The sequence below is a fragment of the Sturnus vulgaris genome, chromosome 1, assembly GCF_052056855.1.
Source record: "Sturnus vulgaris isolate bStuVul1 chromosome 1, bStuVul1.hap1, whole genome shotgun sequence".
In the NCBI taxonomy this organism is placed as follows: domain Eukaryota; kingdom Metazoa; phylum Chordata; class Aves; order Passeriformes; family Sturnidae; genus Sturnus; species Sturnus vulgaris.
In genome coordinates this window covers 137,574,076-137,596,863 of record NC_142243.1, presented here as the reverse complement: position 1 = coordinate 137,596,863, position 22,788 = coordinate 137,574,076, and the positions used below count along the sequence as shown (strand labels likewise).

Genomic DNA, 22,788 nt, shown 5'->3' with positions numbered 1-22,788 from the left:
CACAGGCTAGAAAGTCTTTCTAAATAACTTTCATAATCAAATCACATAAAATGCATGATTTTAAAGAACTAACACGACCATTTAACTTAATAGTAAATAAGACAGGCATAAGTTTAAAAGCACATGGCATATTTATTTGGGAATATCAATTTCCAAAGTAAATCAAAGTTTCGTGATTCACAAAATAATATGCAACTCAAAAATATGTCACAAAAAGTTTCAATTATATTAAGCTACTTCACTAAAATGAAAACTGAAACTATAATGGTTATTTGTATTTATCAGATAAAAAGATAATTTCTACAAAGTAGAGATTGTCAGCCAGTACTACTTTACAGGGACTAATCTTTTTCAACATGAAGATCATTTTCTTCTTTTATAAATCAGTTTGCCAATTCAATATATATTCCATCCGAAGTGGGCTATCAGTAAGCATTCTGAAGTCAGAAATCAATAAGGAAAATACTACTGAAAGCGCTTCTCCACGTCCCATGGTGGTTACTTTGAATGGAGTTCTGTAATACAGAACATCAATGAAAATACATCAGACCAGTGCCGCTGATTTTATAACAAAAATATTTATAGATCCTATTTGGAAACGCCTGACATTTCTTCTAGTCCCGACAGCTAGACCTGTTCAGATGAATAAACTAAAGCACAAAAAGTTTATGGAGTGAAGATTGTCGTGTGTCACAGGCAAGAGAAGTGAACTGTGAGCACTACTAGGCAGCGTATCTTCAACTAAAAGCCTTCAGCACACCTGTTTCTCAACACAGAAGAGAGCTCAGAAGCGTTAAAGCCCCTAAAACGGCAAAGGCGAGCGTGCGCCCGCGGTGCGGGTGCGGAGCGGGCGCCGCGGGGGCGGGGGCGCCGCGCGGCCCGGGGGACGGCGGGGCCGCTGCCGGCGCGGCGCTGCCCGCGCCAACTTGCTCGTCTTTTCCCGCACACAGTTTCTGCGATCCTCTGGTACTTACTGCAGCCCAGGCTCGGCATGGGTCTGTTCACACGCGCTAGGAGCAGAAAGTTGCTGAGTGGTGTTCGCAGGCTGGTTTGCGTGCTCTCCCGACGCTAGTGCAACTTGAAAACACATGAGCGATCCCGCTCCGAAACACGGAGTAATAGTTTGAACACACTACGGGGCGGCAGCATGGGCTCAAAAGGAGCGAATAATACCGAGACAGTGAGGAGCCTGCTCAGCCCGCATCGGAGCAGCTCCCGGCTTTCGCTCACGTCCCCTTTCTCTCTCCCCATCTTCAGCCTCTCTGGCAAAGTTTCATCATCGGTCCGTACTCCGGACCCCTCTACTGCTCCCCACACCCACCTCTCTCGCGTATCCCAAGAACGAGATAAATAAAAGTCTGTTAGAGGGAGCCCCCCTCAGGAAACTTACGTTTGATCTGCCTGGGTTTGCTCTGTTTCCTTCGGGACATGCTGCTCGGCTGCCGCTCCTGCCTTGCTCCAGGTACAGGAGTGGAGCTGGGAGGGGACGGGGGTGGAGGGAGGGTGACAGATCAACAGACGGGATTCATAGAGAAGCCGGTGGCCGCCTTGAGATGCAAAGTCAAATGACAGAAAAACAAGGAAAAGGGAAAGAGTGTGTGCGCGCGTGACGGAGGAAGAGGGGAAGAGAAACGGAGATCGGGGTGGGTGAGACGGAAAGCGAGAATGAGGGGAGAGAGAAGCAGAAAGAGCGGAGGGAGGGAGCAGGGGAAGGAGCGAGGGAGGGAGGGAGAGAGGAGGAAGGAAGAGAGGGAGGGAGGGAGAGAGGGAGGGGAGAGCTTGGCTCCTCGCTCTCTCTCTCCCTCTCCCGCCCGCTCTCTGCCGTTGCCGCGCCGCCTCCGCTGCCCGCGCCGCGCTCCGCTCCGACTGACAGGCGGCAGGAGGTGCCGGCGAGGGAGGGGGCGAGGGAGGGGCTTTCCGGGACGGGGGGGCGGAAAGAGGGGGGCGTTTGTCCGTCAGGCTTGACGGGCAGCGGCTACTACCAGCGACAAGTCCGCATGCAAATCGCCTCCTGCCTCTGGGGCACGGGCTGTCGAGGCGGGAGGCTTCAATCGTCCCGGCGCTGCCAGGGCTTCTGGCGGCGGGGAGAGCCGCAACTTTCCCGAAAGAGGCGCGGCGGGCGAACGGGCGAAGAAACTCGGTGACAGCGGGCGGGCGGCACGAGTCCCCCCGCCCGCACAGGGATGTCCCGGCACAGCCGGTGTCCCCACGCTCCGCCCGCAGCCCCGGCCTGAGCGCTGCCCGCGGCAGGAGCGGCTCTTCCGCCGCGCTGGCCCCGGGCCGGGCGGTCCCGCACGGCCCAAGGCTGCGAGCCCGGGGCAGGTCTGGCACCGCGCCCTCCGCACGGAGGGTCCCGCTGCACCTCACAGGTGCCGGAGCCGGCCCGGAGCCCGGGGCGCTGCCTGCGCGGATGGACGGACAAACGGACGGACGGACGAGCTGCCAGCGTCCTTCCCTGGCGGTCCTCTGGCCGCTTGCACTCAGCTGCGGTAGCCTGAGGAGTGCTGGCTGTGCGGCCATCGCTGTTTGCCCCCCGCGCCCCCGAGAGCTCGGGTTCTGACTCGTAGCTGAGCGAGGAGACAAGCCGGCCGACTCCCTCGGCTTCGTTAGTTTCGCCTTTCTAAATAGTGATAATAGTGAACATTTTTTCTTGCTCGGTAGAAGCCAACATTTGACGCTCCTGTTACTGACACCAGTTAAGTATTTGAACAAAGCTAAAGCAATGCTCATGTTTACAGTCTGTAAATTTCTCTTGAACGTTCTTGAATAATCTCATTTACGTAGTAAATAGTTGAAAGTGACCCACTATGAACAGACTGTGCTCTGTATCTCAGTGCATTGCCAAGCTTTGCGTGCCCATTACCACCACCTCAGTGTTGTCAAACACTAACTTTTAAAAAATTCTGGAAGAAAAACTATCCACACAAACAAAAAAGAATCAGCCTGATTTCATGGATGCCAAAGAAGGACATATGATACTGAAATGTCTTTATTACTGTACTTCCAGAAATTTCAGATCTGACACATGAGTGTAATACAACAGTAAGTGTTCTTAGTGTTCACTAGCAGGACTTATATTCAGGTAAACTGTTAAGCATTGCTTTCAGTCTTACCTCTGTGGTCAAAATGCGGTCAACAGTAGCAGTTTTTGACTTGACGTCTTTGACACATTCAGTGCTTCTTTTTGGGGCAATATTGCAGAAGTCTTCATACAAGCAGCAGGAATTCTAACATTGCAGTCTACTAAAATTTTCTGATGGAATCTGTGAACAATATTTAATATTTGTAGTTGTTGAGATACATTAAAGACTCTGATTAAATAAAAAGTGTTTTCTGTTTAGCTGAAGTGACTGTGGTGTGCCAAATTTGTATTTCAGTTTCTTTCCTAGAGGTGTAGGCTCTTGGTTAACTGCTAGTGTGACAGTGGTAGTGTTTGCTGGACTGTCTATTCTATGGCAATAGATAAACATGATAAGAATACACAAAGTGAAATGCTCTGCTAGTTTTTTTTTACAAAGGCTCAAAAGAGTACTTACATGGATGAGATACCCATCTTCCAAATTTAAGTTAATGTTTTATCTTATCCATTCAACATTCTCAATGCTCTTAAATTGAAGTCTGGTTCCCTAATTAGAATGTCTTTTCCTTCATATAGGTTGACCATTTATTTCTGTTTCTATTTTGTTGCCAGGCTCTCACAGTTTTTAGTCTGCACAGGCAATTTGACAGATACTGCCTTTAAACCTACTGTTGTTTAAATGCTAAAGAATGAAGTTGAGTAATCTGTTTCCAACATTTGAATGATATATGAACTGTAACTTGTAAAACTGTCACTGTAGCTTAAAAGTTAGTACACTTTATGTGGTGCAAACCAGTTACAAATAAGTGATAAACAACAATGCAAAATGAAGCAATGCTAGAGTCTCTAAGTGTTTATTCTTAAATACTGTTTAGGGTAAATCACATAGCATAATTTTTGTGCTGACTCCTGCTTTTGTTAATATTTAAATAGTAATGTTAGTTACATATTTTCTCTATTCTGAGGCATTAAGGCTATTTTCTGCTTCATCAGCTCAAACAGTTCATATGAAGTTGCATTATTTCTATGGCCATTCAGAGACATGTTTGATCTCTTAAAGGATTATTACATTTAGTCATTTTGATGTATTTCAGGTTCTTTTTGACCTGTTTACCTAAAGTTAAAAAAGCTGTTTGTGAAATTCCAAAAAATGAAACATACATATGCCTGCTATTTTACCGTAATTAATGGTGTAAACTAATGAGCCATTTTCTCTCATTTATCGAGGAACTCTTATTTAGTGCACTTTTAATACTTCATGGAAATTGCCCGTTTTCTTTGTCAGAACGAGTAGCCTGCCGTATATCGCAGATGGCAGAAGTGTGTAGCAGGCTGGTGTAGCTGCTGGGCTGGGCCCGGGAGCAGCCCGGGCTCCGCACGTGATGCCTGACGCTGCGCTATTGTCGGGCCGGTCTCCGGTGCTGCTCACCAGGAGCTGCTCCTGATAAGCCGTGCGGGCAAGGCCGCCTGCTCTTGCTGTGACAGGGGCTTGAGCCGCTTTCCCTCAGGGCTCAAGAATAGGCCCAGCATTTTTTGTTAACCTGCAGAGAGCATCATTCAGAGTAGATCTTTCAAATCTTACAAATTACCTTTCTCTGCCAAACTGCGTAATTTTCTGAACTGCTATCGAAAGTGCTACGTAGTTACAGTGTTGTCCATTCAAGGTTGCGGTGCCTGTACCATTCACTGGCTCTTCACGCTCACCTGTTGAATGTTGCCTGTAGCAATCAGAAAGCGTTCTGAGTGCTCGGCCAGCATGGCCAGGGGACCAGTGATGCTACCTGGGAGGCAACAGCAGCATCTGGCAACAGCTGCATCAGTTTTTGCACTGAGAGAATGGTGGCCCTCTGTCCAAAAGCTGAAGGTACAGACAGATAATTAGGAAATGATGCAGTAAGAATAGCTTAAAAAGTGTTCAACCAAAATGGTAACAGGATGTGAGCAGTGGTGGCATAGGACCAGTCCAGAAGATGAATGTTCTTAGTTAATTACAATATCTCAAGAAGAAAATAACCTCCACAGAGGCTCACTTCTTAGTCAACTTGAACTTTAACTTCCAACACTTGCTAAGATTCTACAAAGGTTTCTAGAAACCCTTTAACTCAATGGTTATCACAGTTTAAAACTTAAATTATTGAAATGCCTATATTCTGGCAATGAAACTAGGAAACGTGCAGCTTAGATTTCAAGTGTTAGCAACTTTCTTACATATGGATGATATGTAGAAATTTAAAAACAATGTCCTTTGTTGGAGAAAACTTAATGATTCTTAGAGCAATCTTTCTGTTCTCTCATTGAAAGGAGGAAATACTAAAATTTTGAAATATTTTCTTGGAAGCAGAATTAACCTCTTGACTAGAAATGATAGATTTCCCTTAAAAAAAAATTTACACTGAGGAATTTAACTTCAGAATTCTCACATAAATCTGGATACAGATTGTATGATTGCATGCAAAGATACTGCTGTATAATGAAGAGACCATGAAGTTTAGGCAGCAATTGATTTTCGAAGAAAATATGCTTAATTTTTGTGTTGTATACATAACCAAGTTCTGACTATTCATAACACTGAATAAGAATGTATAATGTTAAAAATATAATTGTATCGGTTCTGTTGGGCTCTTAGGCTGCGATTTCCATAGTAAGGACTTGGATTTTTCCATGATCTTAATCATAGTTCTTTAGCTCTTAATGAAAAAGAAAAAGCTGGTATTTTCCCAAGTATTGTCCACTTAAAGCATTAGAAACAGTACATGGCATAGCTTTTTAGAATTTATTCCTCTTTTTCATTGGTCAATAGTGAAATACTTAACTAGACTGAGCATGAAATTTTTAAGGCTCAGAATACCCCTCTAGTATGAATTTGGGACAATTCACGCTTTTCCTGCTCTTGGATAAATCAACAGTTTATTCTTATTTCACACTATGTAGATTTTTTGTGTGGTCATGCCAGACATACATATATTCTAAGACAGCAAGAAAATAGACCTAATTATATCTCTGGGCAGCTGATGGATGATCAGTCTGAGCTTTGAATTTAGAATTAAAGCTTCCTCTGGCTTTTGAAATAAAGAAGAAAAAACTCTGCCAATGTGTTTCTAGATGACATACAGAAAAAAATGCTGCTAGGCAGATTCGTCACATGCAAAGGAACCTGCAGAAGATCTGAGGATATCCAAAGAGAACAGGTGAGACCAGTGGATGTGAACTGCCCTTTCAACCAGTCCTGAAGACAAGTTAGAACCAAATTGCTGCTACATTTTTTTGTGAATGTTCTGCTCCCTAGGAATGAGCACAACCCTACGGTGAAGTTCCTGGCCACAGGATTTCAGTGGATGCAGCAATGTGGGAAGCCAGACTCACAGAGTGCTGGAATCAGTGCTGAGTCAGACTTCACGTTGATAGTCCAGACCTTTGCATCCATTCTGGGAGATCTGCCAGTTTTTAGAGGCCAAAACTCATGTCCACTACATATGGAGAGGGAAGAATAGCATAGAAATAAATGGTGACCTCAGAAACTTTCTGGATTCCTAAGTAGACTTCTCCTGAAAAGGGTATTCTCTGAATCTGAGTTAATTTTTGGTCGGTACGAAGCTTAGCATTTTCATGGTGTCAGTTTGCTGTCTCTCTTCATGTATTTATTTAGAGCAGAAATCACTGATCTCTTTTGATAGTTCAGTTATGCAAGATACTTTTCATCTCACATTAAAATTTATATCTTATTTGTTATCCAAAAATAGTGGCAAAGATTATTCTTCATTTCCTGACTGGATGCTCTCTGATACTGCTCAGGTAATCTTATAGATGAACAAAATGATAGTCAACCAAACTGCTTAGATATTTTGGGCAACTTTAAATCAGAATCACAGAGTAGCCACGATAATAATGTAAAATACGCTTTTTCACTGCACAGGACTGTTGCATTGCCTGGAAAAAATATTTCATTTCTTTCTGAAAAATTATACATACAACTCAGCTCCTAATTTTGACATCCATGCTCTCCTTATAGGAAAAAATATATCTCAATATCAGCAAGATTCTACTGCAAAACTGACTTGCACAAGCTAACCTGTCATGTACTATGCCTTCAGCTGGAAAAGAAAATCCAGTAGGTGTGGCATAGACAGAGAAATCTTTTTGAACAAAGCTGACAATATGGATGCATGTTCACAACAAAATATTGTATCACACATATGACAGCATCTGGAGAATGGGATGGAAGGAACAGTGTCCTATGAGGAAATATTCCTGGATACCTTGGTTGTCTGACATGCAGCCCATTCACCCCACTGCTTACAGATGGCTACTGAAAACCTAGAAATGTACTGAAACATATATAACTCCACACCACAATGCAGATTTCTGCTAGTAGAAAGACTGCAGCCCACAGCAGCAGGAACTTACTGTTTCGGCATGTGTGTGGCCTTCAGAGGCCAGTTTTGTTACAACTCAAGAGGAATTCTCTGCTTTCCATGACCCTACCCTCCCTAGGAACTTGCTACCCTTAGCACAGTCTTAAGTGTACAGTCTGGGCTTCTGAGAGAGGCAGCTTGCTCAGACATGCAAATTCATGTAGCATGAACTTTCTTGAAGCTGATAAGCCCAGAGAGGAAGGAGTTCAGAATAAGATATGAGAAAAAGTAAGGAAAGTTAAGGGATAGTAGAATAGAAGAAACAAGAAAAAGGAAATTAACAGCTGTAGTGTTTTAAAATCTTTATTTCTATCTTAATTTTATTTTAGATAAGCCAACAGCAGTACTTCATGTAGACATAGCTTAACAGTGAAAAGATAACATTAATATTGTCAAATTATGGTTTATGACTTCAGAGTGCAAGTCTTATAAAGTAGTGACACGAGTATAAAGTACAACCTTAAATGCAGAGTTTGAAGTAAAATAGTGTTTTGTCTTCTCCTTGGTCTTCTTTCATAACTGTTACGTACACTTATTTTGGAAACTATTAGTAGTGTCTCTGCTCTTGCCAAATAAGATGTTATGGGCATCTCAGTGTGCCCAGTTTCAGTGAAGGAGGTTGCATACATACCATCATCTCAACACTATTCATAAAAGCGTGATCAAGACATTAAAAATAGAAAACTGGAAACATATATGGCCATTCCTCTATAAGTATTTTTGTACCCGTTTATCATTATGTCATTATAATGACATTCATAAACTTCAACTTTTTTTCAACAAGTTTTTCTTTTGCTACATATCCACTGAGCAGATGTTCTTACACAGATGTGCAATGACAGCTGGTAGAGTATATGGTATCATTGTACTTGTGTCCTATCTGTTCCTTATATTGTACAAATGAAATTTCCCTCCCTCAGAGCAGTTACATAAATTGTCCTCTGTATGTATCAGAGCTGGTATTGTTTACCACTTTGAGGTATAAATAAAACTATGCATCATCATCATGAACAGGAGAATATATTGAAACTTCAAAGTCCATGCCAGCACAGACTCTCTTTTTGAGATTTTAGGTTCCTCTCAGCAGCATGGACATGTTTTGGGTTATTAAGGGGATGTTCATAATTTATACAACTCTTCAATTTTTGCCTTTATCCTATAAATAGAATTGACTATGTTAGAAAGGAAATCTTCCAATGTAGTCTTTTGAAAGTGTGACCTCCCAAGGTTTTCTACCTTCAGAATCAGATGCTTTGCACAGCAAACTTAGAAACTTAGTGAAAGATATAATAGTCCGGTGGAATGAACAACAAAGGGAAAATACAGTTTCCCTCAGTAGTTTGTAACCTCATATTGTTTTTGAGAAAACTTATAGGATTTTTAGTAGCCCAATTTACAACACAATAAAGCTAAATGATTCTCAGAGTTGGTGGATTTAAATGCATCATTGATTTTGAAGAAATTGGCAGTATATGTGGTGTTTATTTCCTTCACATTATATCTGCTCACAACAAAATTTAGTTCAAATTCCTCTCTCCTAAAATCCACAAGTAACTTCCAAAAATTCGCATAACACTTTAAAATGTAAAAGTAGGGTTGAAATTTTTCTGAAGTCTCAATAACTTAGAATTCTTTTCAGTTGTCCTTTTTAAACCCTCTTGAAAATTAAAATTAAATTTTGAATCAAGCTGCTTCCAAAAATGTTTCTCTAGAGACAATCCTTTGACTGATACTGATAGTTAGGAATTATACTAGCATAAAAAGGAGAAAATCAGAGTTCATGATTGTTTCCCAACCATTGATTTTAAAAGGATTAAGGTGGAAGCTCTCCAAAAAAAAAGTCCTGAAGAATAATCATTCCCTAGCCTTTTCCCTTCAAGAACCCAAAGGAGAAAGTTGCCCTCAATTTTATAAAATAATTTTCATCAATAAAACTGAGTAGTGTTCTCCAATCATAAAAGCAAATTACTTTGCACACATTACACTTTGATGTAAGCAACCAAGTAAAGCTAGCTGTCAGATCTATGAGTTTATTTGTGTATGGAGCTTGTTTCATTCAAATCAGTTTCCCTTTATTTGAAAGTATTTCTATAATGAACACAAAACAATCTAATATATGGATCATATATTCCTGCTTTTATGGACATTGACCAATAAAATCCTAGAAAGATTTTTTCAATGTTTAAATGATCCTTTCCCTGGAGGTTGTTCCTGTGGCCACTTTCTGGCTGTGAAATGGTAGATTACATCAAATAGACTCAAATAGCCATAGATGAGCTTATTTAGTCAATGTGGTTTTGCACTTTAAATTCCGTTTCACTCACTCTGTAGGACTGGGGCAAACAAAAAAAGCAAAATTTTGTGTATGTTGCTTGTGCTCATCCAATTCCTGAATTACAGACTGCAATAATTAATGAAGAACTACTTACATTCTTAATTTCGTTACATCATTAACAGCACTGCTTTCTTTGCTTTGTCCCCAGTTTGCTTCCAAATAGCACCAAGTCCTTAATCCATCATTTTGTTCTGTATAACAACTACATGAGGGTCCATGTTATTTCTGGGCTAAGAATTTTAGGATGACAGAATACAAATTTACCTCTTTCAAAATAATTAACAAATCAAACAATTTTTAAAATTTTCTTGTCAGTATTCCTGTCATTGTACTCATGGATAGTTCCATGATATTTTCTGCTCTCCTAGTGTGTATGGTACTTGGACATCTGTTTTATTGGCTGTATTTTCTGCTTCCCAGAATGCATCTTCTTGTGATGATAAAACAAGATAATTGCTATTCTAAAGGGTTCTTAAGTTTTTATTTTGTTCTGTAAAGTGAAAAATATTGTTTGAGCCATTGTTGAGTAGAGGTAGCCTACTGAAATAATTAATAATAAAATTTCCAAATATGTACTTTTTTCTAATATCTTTCAGTTGTGCAAAGTATAAAATTTCTTCAAAATTTTGAGTAGTTATTAATCTAAATATTACATAAAAACTCATTACAATACCTAAACATAGAATTGGATGTGGATGTGGATTTCATATGATTACCATGCATAGATCAACTGAAAAAACTATAATATTATGAATTAATTTTCTAAGACAGTATCAACTGATTAGTACCACAAATATTGATTTATATTTGTGCTATAACACTTGTAGTGCAAATGTATTTCATAAAATCTATGTGGCAGTAGGACACATAGCTTTGGGACTACTTACGGGTTTGGGTGCTCTGAGGCATAAAGAATAACCCCACAAACAAGTGTAAAAGTTTGGAGCTTGGTGGTAAGCATTTGAAGCACACATGTTTTTTGTTCACTGGTTCATAATATGGATATACCAACATCTAAATGGCTAACCCGTGTCACTTAAAAATGCAAAACATTTCAAATTGTATAGAAGAAAACCAGTGGCATAACTATAAAATGTTTTAAAAATGAAAGTCCTACTCAGAAATGTCATTAGTTGTCTTTAGCAACCCTGTTGCAGGTGAATTCAAATCAGCTTTGATTGTCTTGCCCAAAATGCAGGTTGTGAATCTTTCCATGTACACATTTACTTGTAGAAGATTGCCAGCCAATACCTATACGAGATTAACATTTCTCTTATTCTTAAATCGTCCCCAGTTGGCGACTTTTAACATCTTTTAACTCTAATCATGCTGCCAGAAGAGCTGTGGACCTGCAACATTCATTTTAACACCACAAACAGGTGAATTTAATTGTCCTCCAACCTATCATTCTGCCTGGCAGTTTGAGAAAAAGGCTCTGGATGCAAGATGTGGGACCTACAGGAAGAACCATCAGTTTCTACCTCATGAAAACAAAGCTTTGATCATTTAAAAGACAGAAAGCATTGATGAGTATGCCTTATTTTGTCTATTTGTTGCCTCGTATCTTATTTTCAACTCCTATTCACTTACTTACATGGTCCTATCACTTACCTTTCATATTCTTTTCAGTATTTGTCAATAATTTCTCTTGTTCTTACTCCTAACTCCTTGTCCTAGGATTTTAACCTTAGTCCTATGCACTGCAGTATGGAAGAAAAAGAAATTCCAGGAAATGAAAGAAAGTTGGATGATCTGAGGAATGGCTTATGAGTAATGCTGATGAGAATCAAGTGTATTTTACTATGACCAAGATAGTTCTGGGAGATCACACTCAGAAAAAAATATTCAGTAACAGATAATATTTAAGGACTAGGGGCATAGACTTCTAGAACGGGAAGTTTAGTCTTTTAACCAAGAAAATGCCTAAATGCCTGTCATGGTGGATTTTGAATTATGAAAATAATTGTTTAAAAAGTGAAGCACTTTCATTTATAGCTTCAAAATTCAGTTAAATAATAAAAAACAAAAACAAACAAACAAACAAACAAACAAACAAAAAAACCACCTTACCTTTGAATTGGGTGATATAGTCGGATGGACCTATTCCTAGAGCCTTTAATTCCAAAAAATTTCCATTCTATAAAAATACACAGCTTTAATCTATTTTCTTTAATTTTATTCTTTCATTTTGGGTTGTATACATTTTAAAAGAAAAACCCTATGTATTCAAAATAGTGTCTTGAATTGAATGCAAGAAAACAAGTTAAAATAAATTTAACTCATTCAGATTTTTAAAATTCAGAGCAAGGGATTTGTAACAAGTTGATCTTAGAACACAAAGGCATGCATATGCTAAATGAGCCTGGTAAAAAGTCTAAAACACCAGAGGATGTCCTTTATGACACACAGCAACTCTGGTTCCAATTTTAGACCAGGAACAATTATTGATCAGTGATTCATAACAAATCCCCCTGTTCTCTGAGAGGATTGCAGATCTTGACATCATCACAATTTCAGTCTATCTGTTCCAAAATTTGGTAGCTCATACAAAGCTCTAAACTTCAGACATTTCATATGATCTGAATCTTGAATTGAGGCAATGAGCATGATCTGTGAGACAGCTCAGTTTCTGTTTCTGCAGCTGAGCTCCTGCAGTCTCTTCTATTTTCAAACAGAATAGGAAAATCAGAGAGCAGTTCCGTGTGAAACTAAAGCTGTATCTGCCTTAAATTTCCATTATGGTTGTAGGTGTTGAAAACCAGTTCCTTACATTAAAACTATACAAATTTTGAAACTGGTAATGAAATACAGATCTTTGTCCTGAACCAGTTAATGACATCAGTGTATCCCAGTAGCAATAACATTTAACTGTTACCAGAGATCCACAATATCACTAAAAAAAACACAGCTGCTTTACATTATCACTTACTTGTATTTAAATAGCCCGTGCTAGAATTGTACTTCCAAAACCTTCCTTTAATTCTGACATGAAACTAAATGGCTGAGAGCAATATATTTCACTTCATGCAGATGATCTATTACTTTCTTGTTAGGCTTCCTTATTTGAGATGACTTCTCTATCTTATAACCATGACTAAATCTCCAGCTACAAAATGAATTTGATTAAATCCAACCACTTGACCTTGTCAACCAATGTCCCCAGACACCTCTTTACTGACTACATTATTCTATGGGCTTCTAAGCAGTAGAGCTGGAATGCTTATACCCTATTCCATGTTCTTTGCTCTCAGTAATTACAAATTCTCCAAAATAATTATTAAAATTAAAGATTCTATAGAAGGCTGGACCTTCGTCTGTTTCAGGCTGAGTTATTTTACTTAAAATTAGTTATTTTCTCAAAACATTAAATTTCATCCAGATGTTACCTCATCATGGACATCTCTGTCAGCTATTTAAGACCTGTAGCAATCCCTCTTCAAGTAAAATTGAAATTAAAAGTAGTTTTAAGGCAAAATTACATTGCTTCAAGGTGTTAAAATTATTTTAGATGTGTACATTGACTTAATTATCAAGCCTTAATGATTCAAAATCAATTAAAATCTACGGGGTATAATTTCTTTATTTAGAATAATGTCTTACTACATTTTTTTTACTCTGAGAGATATAAAGTAATGTAACAATACAGAAATGTAGTAATGAATTTATGCTCTTTGGCAAATTATAAAACCTCCAGCCAGTGCTTTAGAGTCCCATTGGATGTTAGTGAGTTGTATACACACCTTGACCTAATATGATCAGAGAAACATGAGCCAAGTGAAGGAGCATCAAAAGAATGTTAAACTTAAATGATGAAACGGAAAATAAATGAGACTATTGAATGTAAGTAAAATTGACCCAAGACTAAAGTTTTCAGTTGTGAGAGCCATCAGCAGAAGCAAATATAGATAATCTAACAGGTTTAGGGCAAACAAGAATTTTCAGAGGATTATAGTAAAGAGTACCTGTGATAGGAAGAGTTATAATAATTTTTAAAATTGCTTCATCTATATTCAAAATGTATTTTTCAAACAAAATATTGTAGCTTTTTTGATAGACCAACTACAATATTTGATTCAACAGAAAAAATTAAATAGGGGTAAAAGTTTTATCTGATGCAAAATTTCTCCATTACCTGGTAAGTGATAGACATCACAAAAAATCGATACCTTGAGGAACACAGACTTACAAACTTTACCTGTAGTGGCTCTATTATACTGAGCTCATTCCTCTGCTACACTGAAATAAAGAAGGGAAATAAAGATTCTTTTATGCCTCCACCATCTCAGCACCATCCTGGCGATAAGAACCCAAGACAGCCTTCAGCACGAAGCTGGAGAAATCGCAGGGGTGCTCTAACGACTGACAACTGGAACAAAACACTCAGTACCCTCTGTCAGCCAGAGCTGGGAGAGCATTCCACACTGCTCCTTTCCCCATACTCATTGCCTCTAGGCATCACAAACTGTCTGAATGCATGTAAATATATGTCATTCCTGAAGCTGACAGAAAATGAAGCTTTCTGTGAGGATTGCTCAGATTCCATGAATGGGAAACTTATGGTCATTTTACTTCTCTCCAGAAATGTAAAACAGTATTATGGGACCTTACCGTTGGTTGTTTTGTTTCCTGCAGCACAATATTTTCTGGGTATTTTGTAAAACACACACACACATAAACACACATCCCAGGTATACCTGCACATATTTACACACATATATTGCCAATATAGATAGACACACATGTGGATGCATACATATAGGATTTTTTTAATGCATCCACATACTCATTAAATGATGGTAACTCAACTTTATAAACGGAGGAGTCATTGTAATCTCATCACATTGTTTTCCTATTAAACCCTCTCTTTTTGATTTTAAATGTCAGGTTTGATCTTGCACAGCTTAGGTGCAGTATGTTGCTCCTTTCTGTGAACTATCCTCCTATCTATTTCCTAAGCTGTTGTTCCACACTTGTAATCATGTTATTTGAGTGCCTTATGTGTTCTAAAAATAACCATAATAGAAGTTGCATGTAAGTGGAAGGTGAGAAGTGATGAACAGGACAGCGACACAGCACAACCAATCATACTGGATGTAAACGGGAAACCAGACCACTCTGCATGGCAATAAATGATTATTATTACTACAGTTTATAAAGAACCAAGATGTTGGAGGCACTTCAAAGTGCACACAAAGAGACATATTCCTTCCCTTAAAGAGTTTAATATCTAGAAATGTTGCCTGGCTGTTTCTTATTGTCTCACAGGGTAAAACAAAATAGAGAATGATGAGATGCTGCATTATATTGGATCATGTTTAAGCCTATACTGTACCAACAAACTTTATAGTTTTCCTCCCTACATTATCATACATTTTTGCCACTAAGAAAGGTGCCTTAACAGCAGTTTGAGATTTGCTGAAAGTCTGCTTGCAAGGTATCAGTGATTAAATTTGCTTGCCTGTCCACAACTTGCAAAGGAATTTGAATGAATGTAAATCTTAAGCTGATCACAACTTGAAGTAAGCCAAACTTTCACTTCCTGGAATCATCATTTCCAGGTGAGTCCTCCAGCAAAACTTTCCTTTGTCTCCCAGCCAACTGCCTGCACTTGTCTGCAAGTATGTCCTGCACTGCAGACCCCTGAACAATGGGAGTTCACAAGTTTCCACAAACAAAACTAATCCATCATTTCTACTGCAATAGAAACTACACTTCATAAAAGAGAACAGTAAACAGTTCCTGAAGAGGAGAATTCCCTTCCACAGAAATCCTTTTCCAAACACATGCATCCCTAATGAACTTCCCTCCTGTACTGCTAAACCTAATATTAAACAATACCACAGCTGCTAACAAGCTAAACCTTAGAACTTGCTCGAAATTTTATTCTAGAAAGATGCTGTAAATGTGGAGGTCAATAAAGGTGAGCACAAAGACAAGAATCTGGTATATGATAATGATTAATAATCTGTCTATATGATTTAAATTCTCTGTGTTACGAAATGGCATGATGCTCATCAAAGGTACATAATCCTTTGCTGTGATGGTACTTTACTTTCTTATGCTGCTAGGTAGATGCCAGGGCAGACTCTAACGGCCAAGGAGATCAGGAATTAATCTGACTCTTCTGAAGTTAATGGAGTCTCTGCCATTTACTTCAGTGGGATCAGGGTCTCACATTGAATATTAAAAATATAAAAATATTTCTGTGGGATTGCTCAAGGGTTAAGGTTCTATTTCAGTGTGAAAAAGTGAAACTAAATCTCATTCTTAATGAGAATAGGTTGTTTTCTCTACATATATAATCTATCTCAATTACAATAATAGAATGTTTTCATTTTCTGGAGATGGACTTGTAGTCTGATTTTTTGCTTTTCTCTATTTTGCCTTTTCATACAGCCCCCAAGCTGAGAAAAAGGTGCAAAGGCAACCTTTTGGCATACAGTGTTGGAAAGTAAAACAATTTCAAAAGCCCTTTTCCACTCTGAAGTTGCAAGCACCCTTGAAAATAAATATACCTGAACAAGGTGAGAAAAGAAACAAAAATATTTGTCTTCCTTTGGTAATCTGTTTTGTGCATATAGTAAACTGTAGTCAGTTTTACTTTTTTCAGGGAAAATGAGCTTTAATTTGCCAAAGTTACAAGACTGTATGACTGTTATTCTCTGTGCTATGGGAAAAGCTCATGTGCATGCTGACTATTAGACAGTGGAAAACAGTGATTAGAGCATATTTCAGCACATTGATGACACTGAGACTGCATAGGAGCATTCAAGGGGAAGCAAAAAAGGAAAACATTGCTCTTATGTCTGGGTCATGTGACTCCAAATTTATGTGATATTTGATATGTTCATTTCTCTGAAGATTTTTTTTTCACTTTCTTCCAGTTTCAGCAGAAAGGGGGAATTTCTGTTCAAAACCAAAGCAGGAGATTTTTATTTCCATTCAAGAGAATTTGAAAAATTCTATGTGAAACTGAACAAGAACACCAGTTCTGAGCCTTCTGGCTTTTTCTGGCTTGCCTTGTATCTCTGTTGTCCTAAATGAAAATGAGAAGGTGAATCAACCAACCTCTGCCTGCCCTTGGCTCTACAGCAGAGAAACTGGAAACTCAGAGTCACAGCCTGAGCCAGACCTTCCAGGCAGCTAAGATAGCACCGAGGGATCAGTGCCTTGAAAGCAAGGTGATCCAGCTCTGATGCAGGGAAAATGGGAGGACTAAGGTCCTCATGCTCATTGTGTGGTGAGTGAGATCTAACCAGACATCAAGGACAAGCTACTGAGCAAAGTCCACATGGACTGTTTGTGGATTTGAGCTCCCAGTTTTGGAAGATTTTCACAGAAATAGTAAGCTAAAACAGAGGAACCTAGAAGCTGGGGACCACCAGCAGATGGCAAGGTAAAATGCCATGTGTACTGCCAGGAAAATCTTCATAAGTTTATTGGAAACCTGTCTGCCAAACAGAAGAGCCATAAAAAATATTGTCATTTTGAAATGTTGACTCTGGGTTTTTTTGGGTTTTTTAAAGGAAACCCTAGCACCTTTAGAGAATCTTAATCGGTTTTCAAAGGCATGAGAGAAGATAAGCCAAAGAGCTGGATTTTGCAGTACAGCTCCAGCTCCAAGTTGCACACAGTGACAGAATTCTGCAGTGTGCATGGCAGGGGTGTGGATAGAGCCTAGTAGTGTTATTACAGTCTTCATAATCTTCATATAATAATTACTTTATAGGTAATGAATGTCAGAAAGATGTTGTCACCTCACCTTGTTTACAAAAGAAGCAGTGATACCTGCAAAGAATGTATGCCCCAAAGAGCCACTAGAGGGGAATTTACAGTCAGGCAGGTGAGGAAGAGTCCAGGCTCCAGGCCACATCCTCCAAGTGCAATCCTGCAGTAATTAATGGTGATTTTTATATTAATTTCTGTAGTATATATCAATAGACCTGATGTTCCTAAAAGAGAGTATGTATTATTGCCTTGGGATGTAGTAATAATAGGACCTGCATCTACTTTTCTTCCAAAATTTCCCATGTGGAAATTCACTTCTTGTTCGGTCTAGCAGCAATGCAACACTAGATTTTATTAAAAGAATCCAATGTGACTGTCAACAGACAGAGCAGTAGTATTGGATATCTTGTGCTGGAAAGTCGAAATAACACTGCATGGAAAATATCAATATGGATTAATCTATAGGCCATGGATTTGACTGTTTCTTAAATTGGGTTTAGTCGTATAATGTACATTAAAGTGAGATAAATTCACAATTCACATTTCATTGATTTAGCTAAGTTCAATTGAGAATTTGTGTTGTTGTTTTGTGTATTTATATTTGACTGTTTCTTCCTAGAAGCTTAATCAGTGTAAGCTTACATAGCCAATACAACCTGCTGTGAAAGCTTGGATCTTTAATACTGTACCATAAGCCATGCTACTGAGGTAGAAAATTTACTGCTGGCCAGAAAAATAAGAATACCCTTCCTTCAAGATTATGAAGTATATTTTGAAAAGATCTCCAGCTGGTCTTCCAGCTAGTTGGTTTCAGCAAAAGTGTCTTAGACATAGAAAAACATCACTGTGTGCACAGAAAACTGCACATAAGAAAGATACAGCATGCAAATCAAAAGCTATAATGCCTTTCTGTAGTTCAATGCATATATTAAATCCAGTGGCTCTCATCATCTATATACTGCCCAGACATGTAACACCTTCAGAGTCCATGCATTTCAAGGAAACATTTAACTCAGTAGAAAGCCCTTGGAAAAAAAACCAACATAGTAATTATTTCTAATTGTGTTTTACTGTTGCATACTTCTTTTTCAGTTATTTGGCTATGTAATGTTGCTATCTGTCTTATACTAAGTATAACATACCAATTTATAAGAAAAATGCTTATTATTATGGGCAATAATGACATATTAAAAGTTCTAGGTATTCACATTTCTCTTTAAATTATATAGTGTGATTTTGGTATTCCATATGTATTGATAGTCATTTTAATATTGAATAGGAATATGTAGTATGCTTACAGAAATTGCTCCCCATTAGTCAGTTTTGATATGGTATTGTAGAAACAAAATGATGGAGAAACAGCCAAAGAATTGTCCCTATCCAGATTAACAAAAGCATATCTTGAGAGAAGCAAAAAAAACATGACTACTCAGCTAACTTGGTTCACACTAGTGGGGCTATTAACCACTGAAAAAGAATTGTTCTCACAGCTGCAGTAAGCAGGGATTTCATTTTAAGAAGGCCTTGTAGTTTAATTGTGTATTTAAACTATTCTAGGGAAAACAGCTTTGCTTTGCTATCCATAGGTTAGCAGAGAGATGGTACAAAGAAGTAGCAGCAGCACAACTGCCAAATTGAAGGGAGATTCAACATGCAGCTCAATGGCATTTCTGTCTACTTTGTGCCATGTCTGGAATTTTATATTTAATAAATTTCTGCTAATCAATAGGTTGAACAGAGAAAATCAAAGTGGGTGGAACTCTGATTACCACACCCAGAACCTAAAAGTGCATCTGCATCAGCCTATAGACTTACACCTGAGCTCCTGTTTTCAGCTTTTTAAGACATTAAAATCCCATAATGAATGGCTTTCAAGACACTCTGGCAGGAAGGTAAGACAAGAGGATATCCTGTAATGGGAGAAAAGCAAGGGTAGGGATATATCTAGAAAGTCTAGAATGAAACAAGGAACTCAAGGAGCTGCAAAGAGCCAGCAAGTTACAGGAGGTGTAAATGTTTGTAGCCAGTGCATTTAGAGGGGAGAAGAAAGGCTCCCCAGCAGGCACAGTAGGCTTGACCTACAGAAGTAATGCACTATGCAACCTTCTTGTTGATGAAACAACAGCAGCAATAAAGGATTATTTTCTTTGGCACTCAAAAGCTTGCCACATACTACAGCTTTTGATTTGTAATAAAATTAAATTAATATGAAATAATCTTAAAATTACAAAGCTTTCTAGAAGGGCCTTTGATTCTATACATGACTCAATGAAACAAAATTTTAAAGTAAATGTGTAAAACTGAAATTAAATAGACTAAGCCAGAAAATTCACCTAACCGGAGCCACCGCCACTTTGCTGTAGATGTTTTCAAATATTATTCATTCTTCACATGATGTGATTATAGACTTTCAAGAAATGTTTGAAGCAATGGTAATATGCAGATAAAATTGACTTCTTTCAAATTCTACTTTTTGCTCCATTTCTGAGATAACGTTTTGTATAGACTGGCAAAAAATGGTTGTCCTGTGTTTCTGGGAGTTGGTTAGTGTTGATAAGGGTGATGGTTATCAGGGCATATTTTTCTTTCCTGCCTTTCATTTACTAATCTCTTCCTAATTCAGGTATTGGTGAACCTTGGGAATAACAGAAGTTGGAAAATGTTGTGAGCTGCCAAATGTGCAACATTAGTTTTTTTTATTTACAATCTGTATGTCCTCATTCACCTACTGCTTCTCTCTCAAGTGGAAGGTAGAAAATACTGGGTTTTTTTGTGAAAATTATTCTTTTTTCCCTTCTTGGGTTTGTTGGTTTTTTCCCCCCTGCTACTTTGCTTCTTCCATTACAGTTGCTTCCTTTTATTACCAGGCTTTTTTTCTAGTGCCCTTTTAAAGAGCTAGGAAAAAGCTTTTTTGTTCTTTGCAGTTTGTGCCTTCCTCTGTGCACTAGAGAGATTTTCTGAGTAGGGTCATATGTGTGTAGCTCAAGTTAGCAGGTCTTAAGTCAGTACATCAGAGGTAACTTAATTTTCTTACACTGACACATAAAATCATCCAACAAACACAAATCTTTCCTAGCTGGTATCAGTACCTGGGAGTACAAGTGGTAGAGTAATCACAACTGAGCAGCATTGACTGTGTTACTGCTTGCTTACATTCTCATGCTTTCTCTTCTCTTCTCTTCTCTTCTCTTCTCTTCTCTTCTCTTCTCTTCTCTTCTCTTCTCTTCTCTTCTCTTCTCTTCTCTTCTCTTCTCTTCTCGGCTTAGCTCATTCTCATCTGAAGGTAATGTTTAAATATGAGCAAATTCCAGGCACTATTTCTCCTCAAGCCTTTTTGGCACTACTGAAGATTCAAGATTTTCCAAGCAAGTCTAGAGGGACTTGATTCACTCTGTTTCACTACCTGGTAAACAGCCAGTTGAGATTTCATCTTAAAATCAATGTTAAAGAAGCTCTGACTTAGTAAGTATAACATGTATGACTTTTCTAACATTCAGTATTTTTTTTGTCTTCAAATTCCATGTTCATGAGTCAAATGTATCAGAACACTAGTAATGGAATTGATCTGTTTTTATGTTTGCAACTGATATTTATGATTCAGTGCATGAAAGCTGTGATCTGTTAAAATGTATTTTAACCTCCTATTCCTGCCCCTGGCCTTTTAGAACAAAACTTTAATTTAATTTGAATTTCATATAGGATATAATATCATATATGAAAGTCAAACCAATTCAGGTCTGAATTTTTTAATTGAAACAATTCTCAGGAGTACATTTACTGTTTTTTTTCCCTAAAATGTCATATATAACCCTTACTCAACCTTAGTAAAAGAAAAATATGACCTCAGAGTAGATTTCCCCCAACCTTGCACATGAACTATTTTAAATGTATTTCTGAAATAAAGCCAGTCATAACATTCACAATTATGCAGTAAAGTAGAATCTAAAAGATTATCTTTGATTCTTGCTCTTGCAGATGGGATGCAAAAGCTTGTTCTTTAGGGTATGTTCCCAAGCCTTAGTGATATGTCTAAGTAGTGTGATTTTCAAAATCCAAGGAAAAAGACATTTCTTTAACTTCAGGTTCCAGAATATTTTGGGAAATTAAGCTACGTATACTGTACATAATGTAAAGAAGTAATTTAACTTTATGTCTCATCAACACTACATAGCCATTTTTTTGTTTGGAAAAGAGAATTTTCCAATACAACAATGCACAAGAGTCTAGTCTGCATTCTATGACCTGGTAAACTGCATGCCTATGGTAGAAAAAAAGATGAACCACCTGCCACATGGTAGAGTGATTTGAAAAACTGCTTGTAAATAAAGCAACTATAAATGGTTCTAAGATTCATTCCTTTATGTCTTAAACCAGTATACAAAATGTCTAAATATCCAATAGGAGTATCTGGTTTTAAGATTTGAGAGGGGGTTTTTTAGGTCAAACTGGAGATAAAAAGCTCAGTCAAGGTTCCAAAACCATAAATGCATCTTCCATGTGATCATGTAATTTCCAGACTTGAATAAGAAAAAAATTTCCTTGCTTAGTGTTTCAGCCTTGTTTTAAACAAAATCAGGGCACAGAAATTTAGAAAGTATCTCGAGGGCAAGCACCATCATTGCCAAACAAGACAGAAGAAAAAAAGATCCACTGAGTTGCAAGCTGGTTCCATTCTGAAGAAACATTTAAATTTTCAGTCTGGAATAGAATAAACTATTACTTGTTTTTCAAAAACATCTAAAGCACGGTTTTTGGAACATGAATGCAAAGTAGCAAACATTATCATTCCCCTAATTTAGTCTCCTCAAACAGTGAGTAGGTCCACTCCGATAGGATAACTGACTATTGCTTCCACCCTTGAACACAAAAATTACAGCTTGGAGGCTATCAGTACAAAGAAAAAATGCATACAAAAGTTTCTTTCCTGACATCTCTTTCATTCCCTTTGCACAGATATCACTCTGGAATCTTTTATTTCTATCTGGATTGGAAATTTCAGAATGTTTATTTCTGAAAAAATCTATTGATAGTATCATGTCTTGAAACTGTGACAGATAAAAGGATTGAATTTGATAACGAGGTCTACTTGTTTGCTCAGTCTTTGGTCCGTCTGTTGATTTATTTAACAAAATTATCAAGCAGCAAACAGTTTGCATTTTGTGCACGATCTCTTGGTAACTACACCAATTACAAATCCCAGTTTAAAACAATCACCTGCTCTAACGCACATAAAA

The 22,788-nt window shown here is 38.2% G+C and overlaps 1 protein-coding gene and 1 long non-coding RNA gene across 3 annotated transcripts in view; one reads left to right on the top strand and one right to left on the bottom strand.

The window, feature by feature from the left end:
• Positions 1-1,815, bottom strand: part of ZFPM2 (zinc finger protein, FOG family member 2) — a 305,920-nt gene extending 304,105 nt beyond the window's left edge. The window contains exon 1 of one of the 2 annotated variants that reach the window (XM_014879306.2): positions 1,391-1,815. In XM_014879306.2, the coding sequence (XP_014734792.1) occupies positions 1,391-1,430 (40 nt within the window). In that variant the 5' untranslated portion in view covers positions 1,431-1,815. The remainder of the gene's footprint in view (positions 1-1,390) is intronic. The other variant, XM_014879308.2, reaches the window with a different exon arrangement.
• Positions 1,816-16,127: 14,312 nt separating this feature from the next.
• On the top strand, positions 16,128-21,896 carry LOC148225549 (uncharacterized). Its single transcript, XR_015808227.1, has 2 exons — positions 16,128-16,350; positions 16,711-21,896. It is a non-coding gene; the product is annotated as an uncharacterized LOC148225549 (long non-coding RNA).
• Positions 21,897-22,788: the final 892 nt, after the last annotated feature.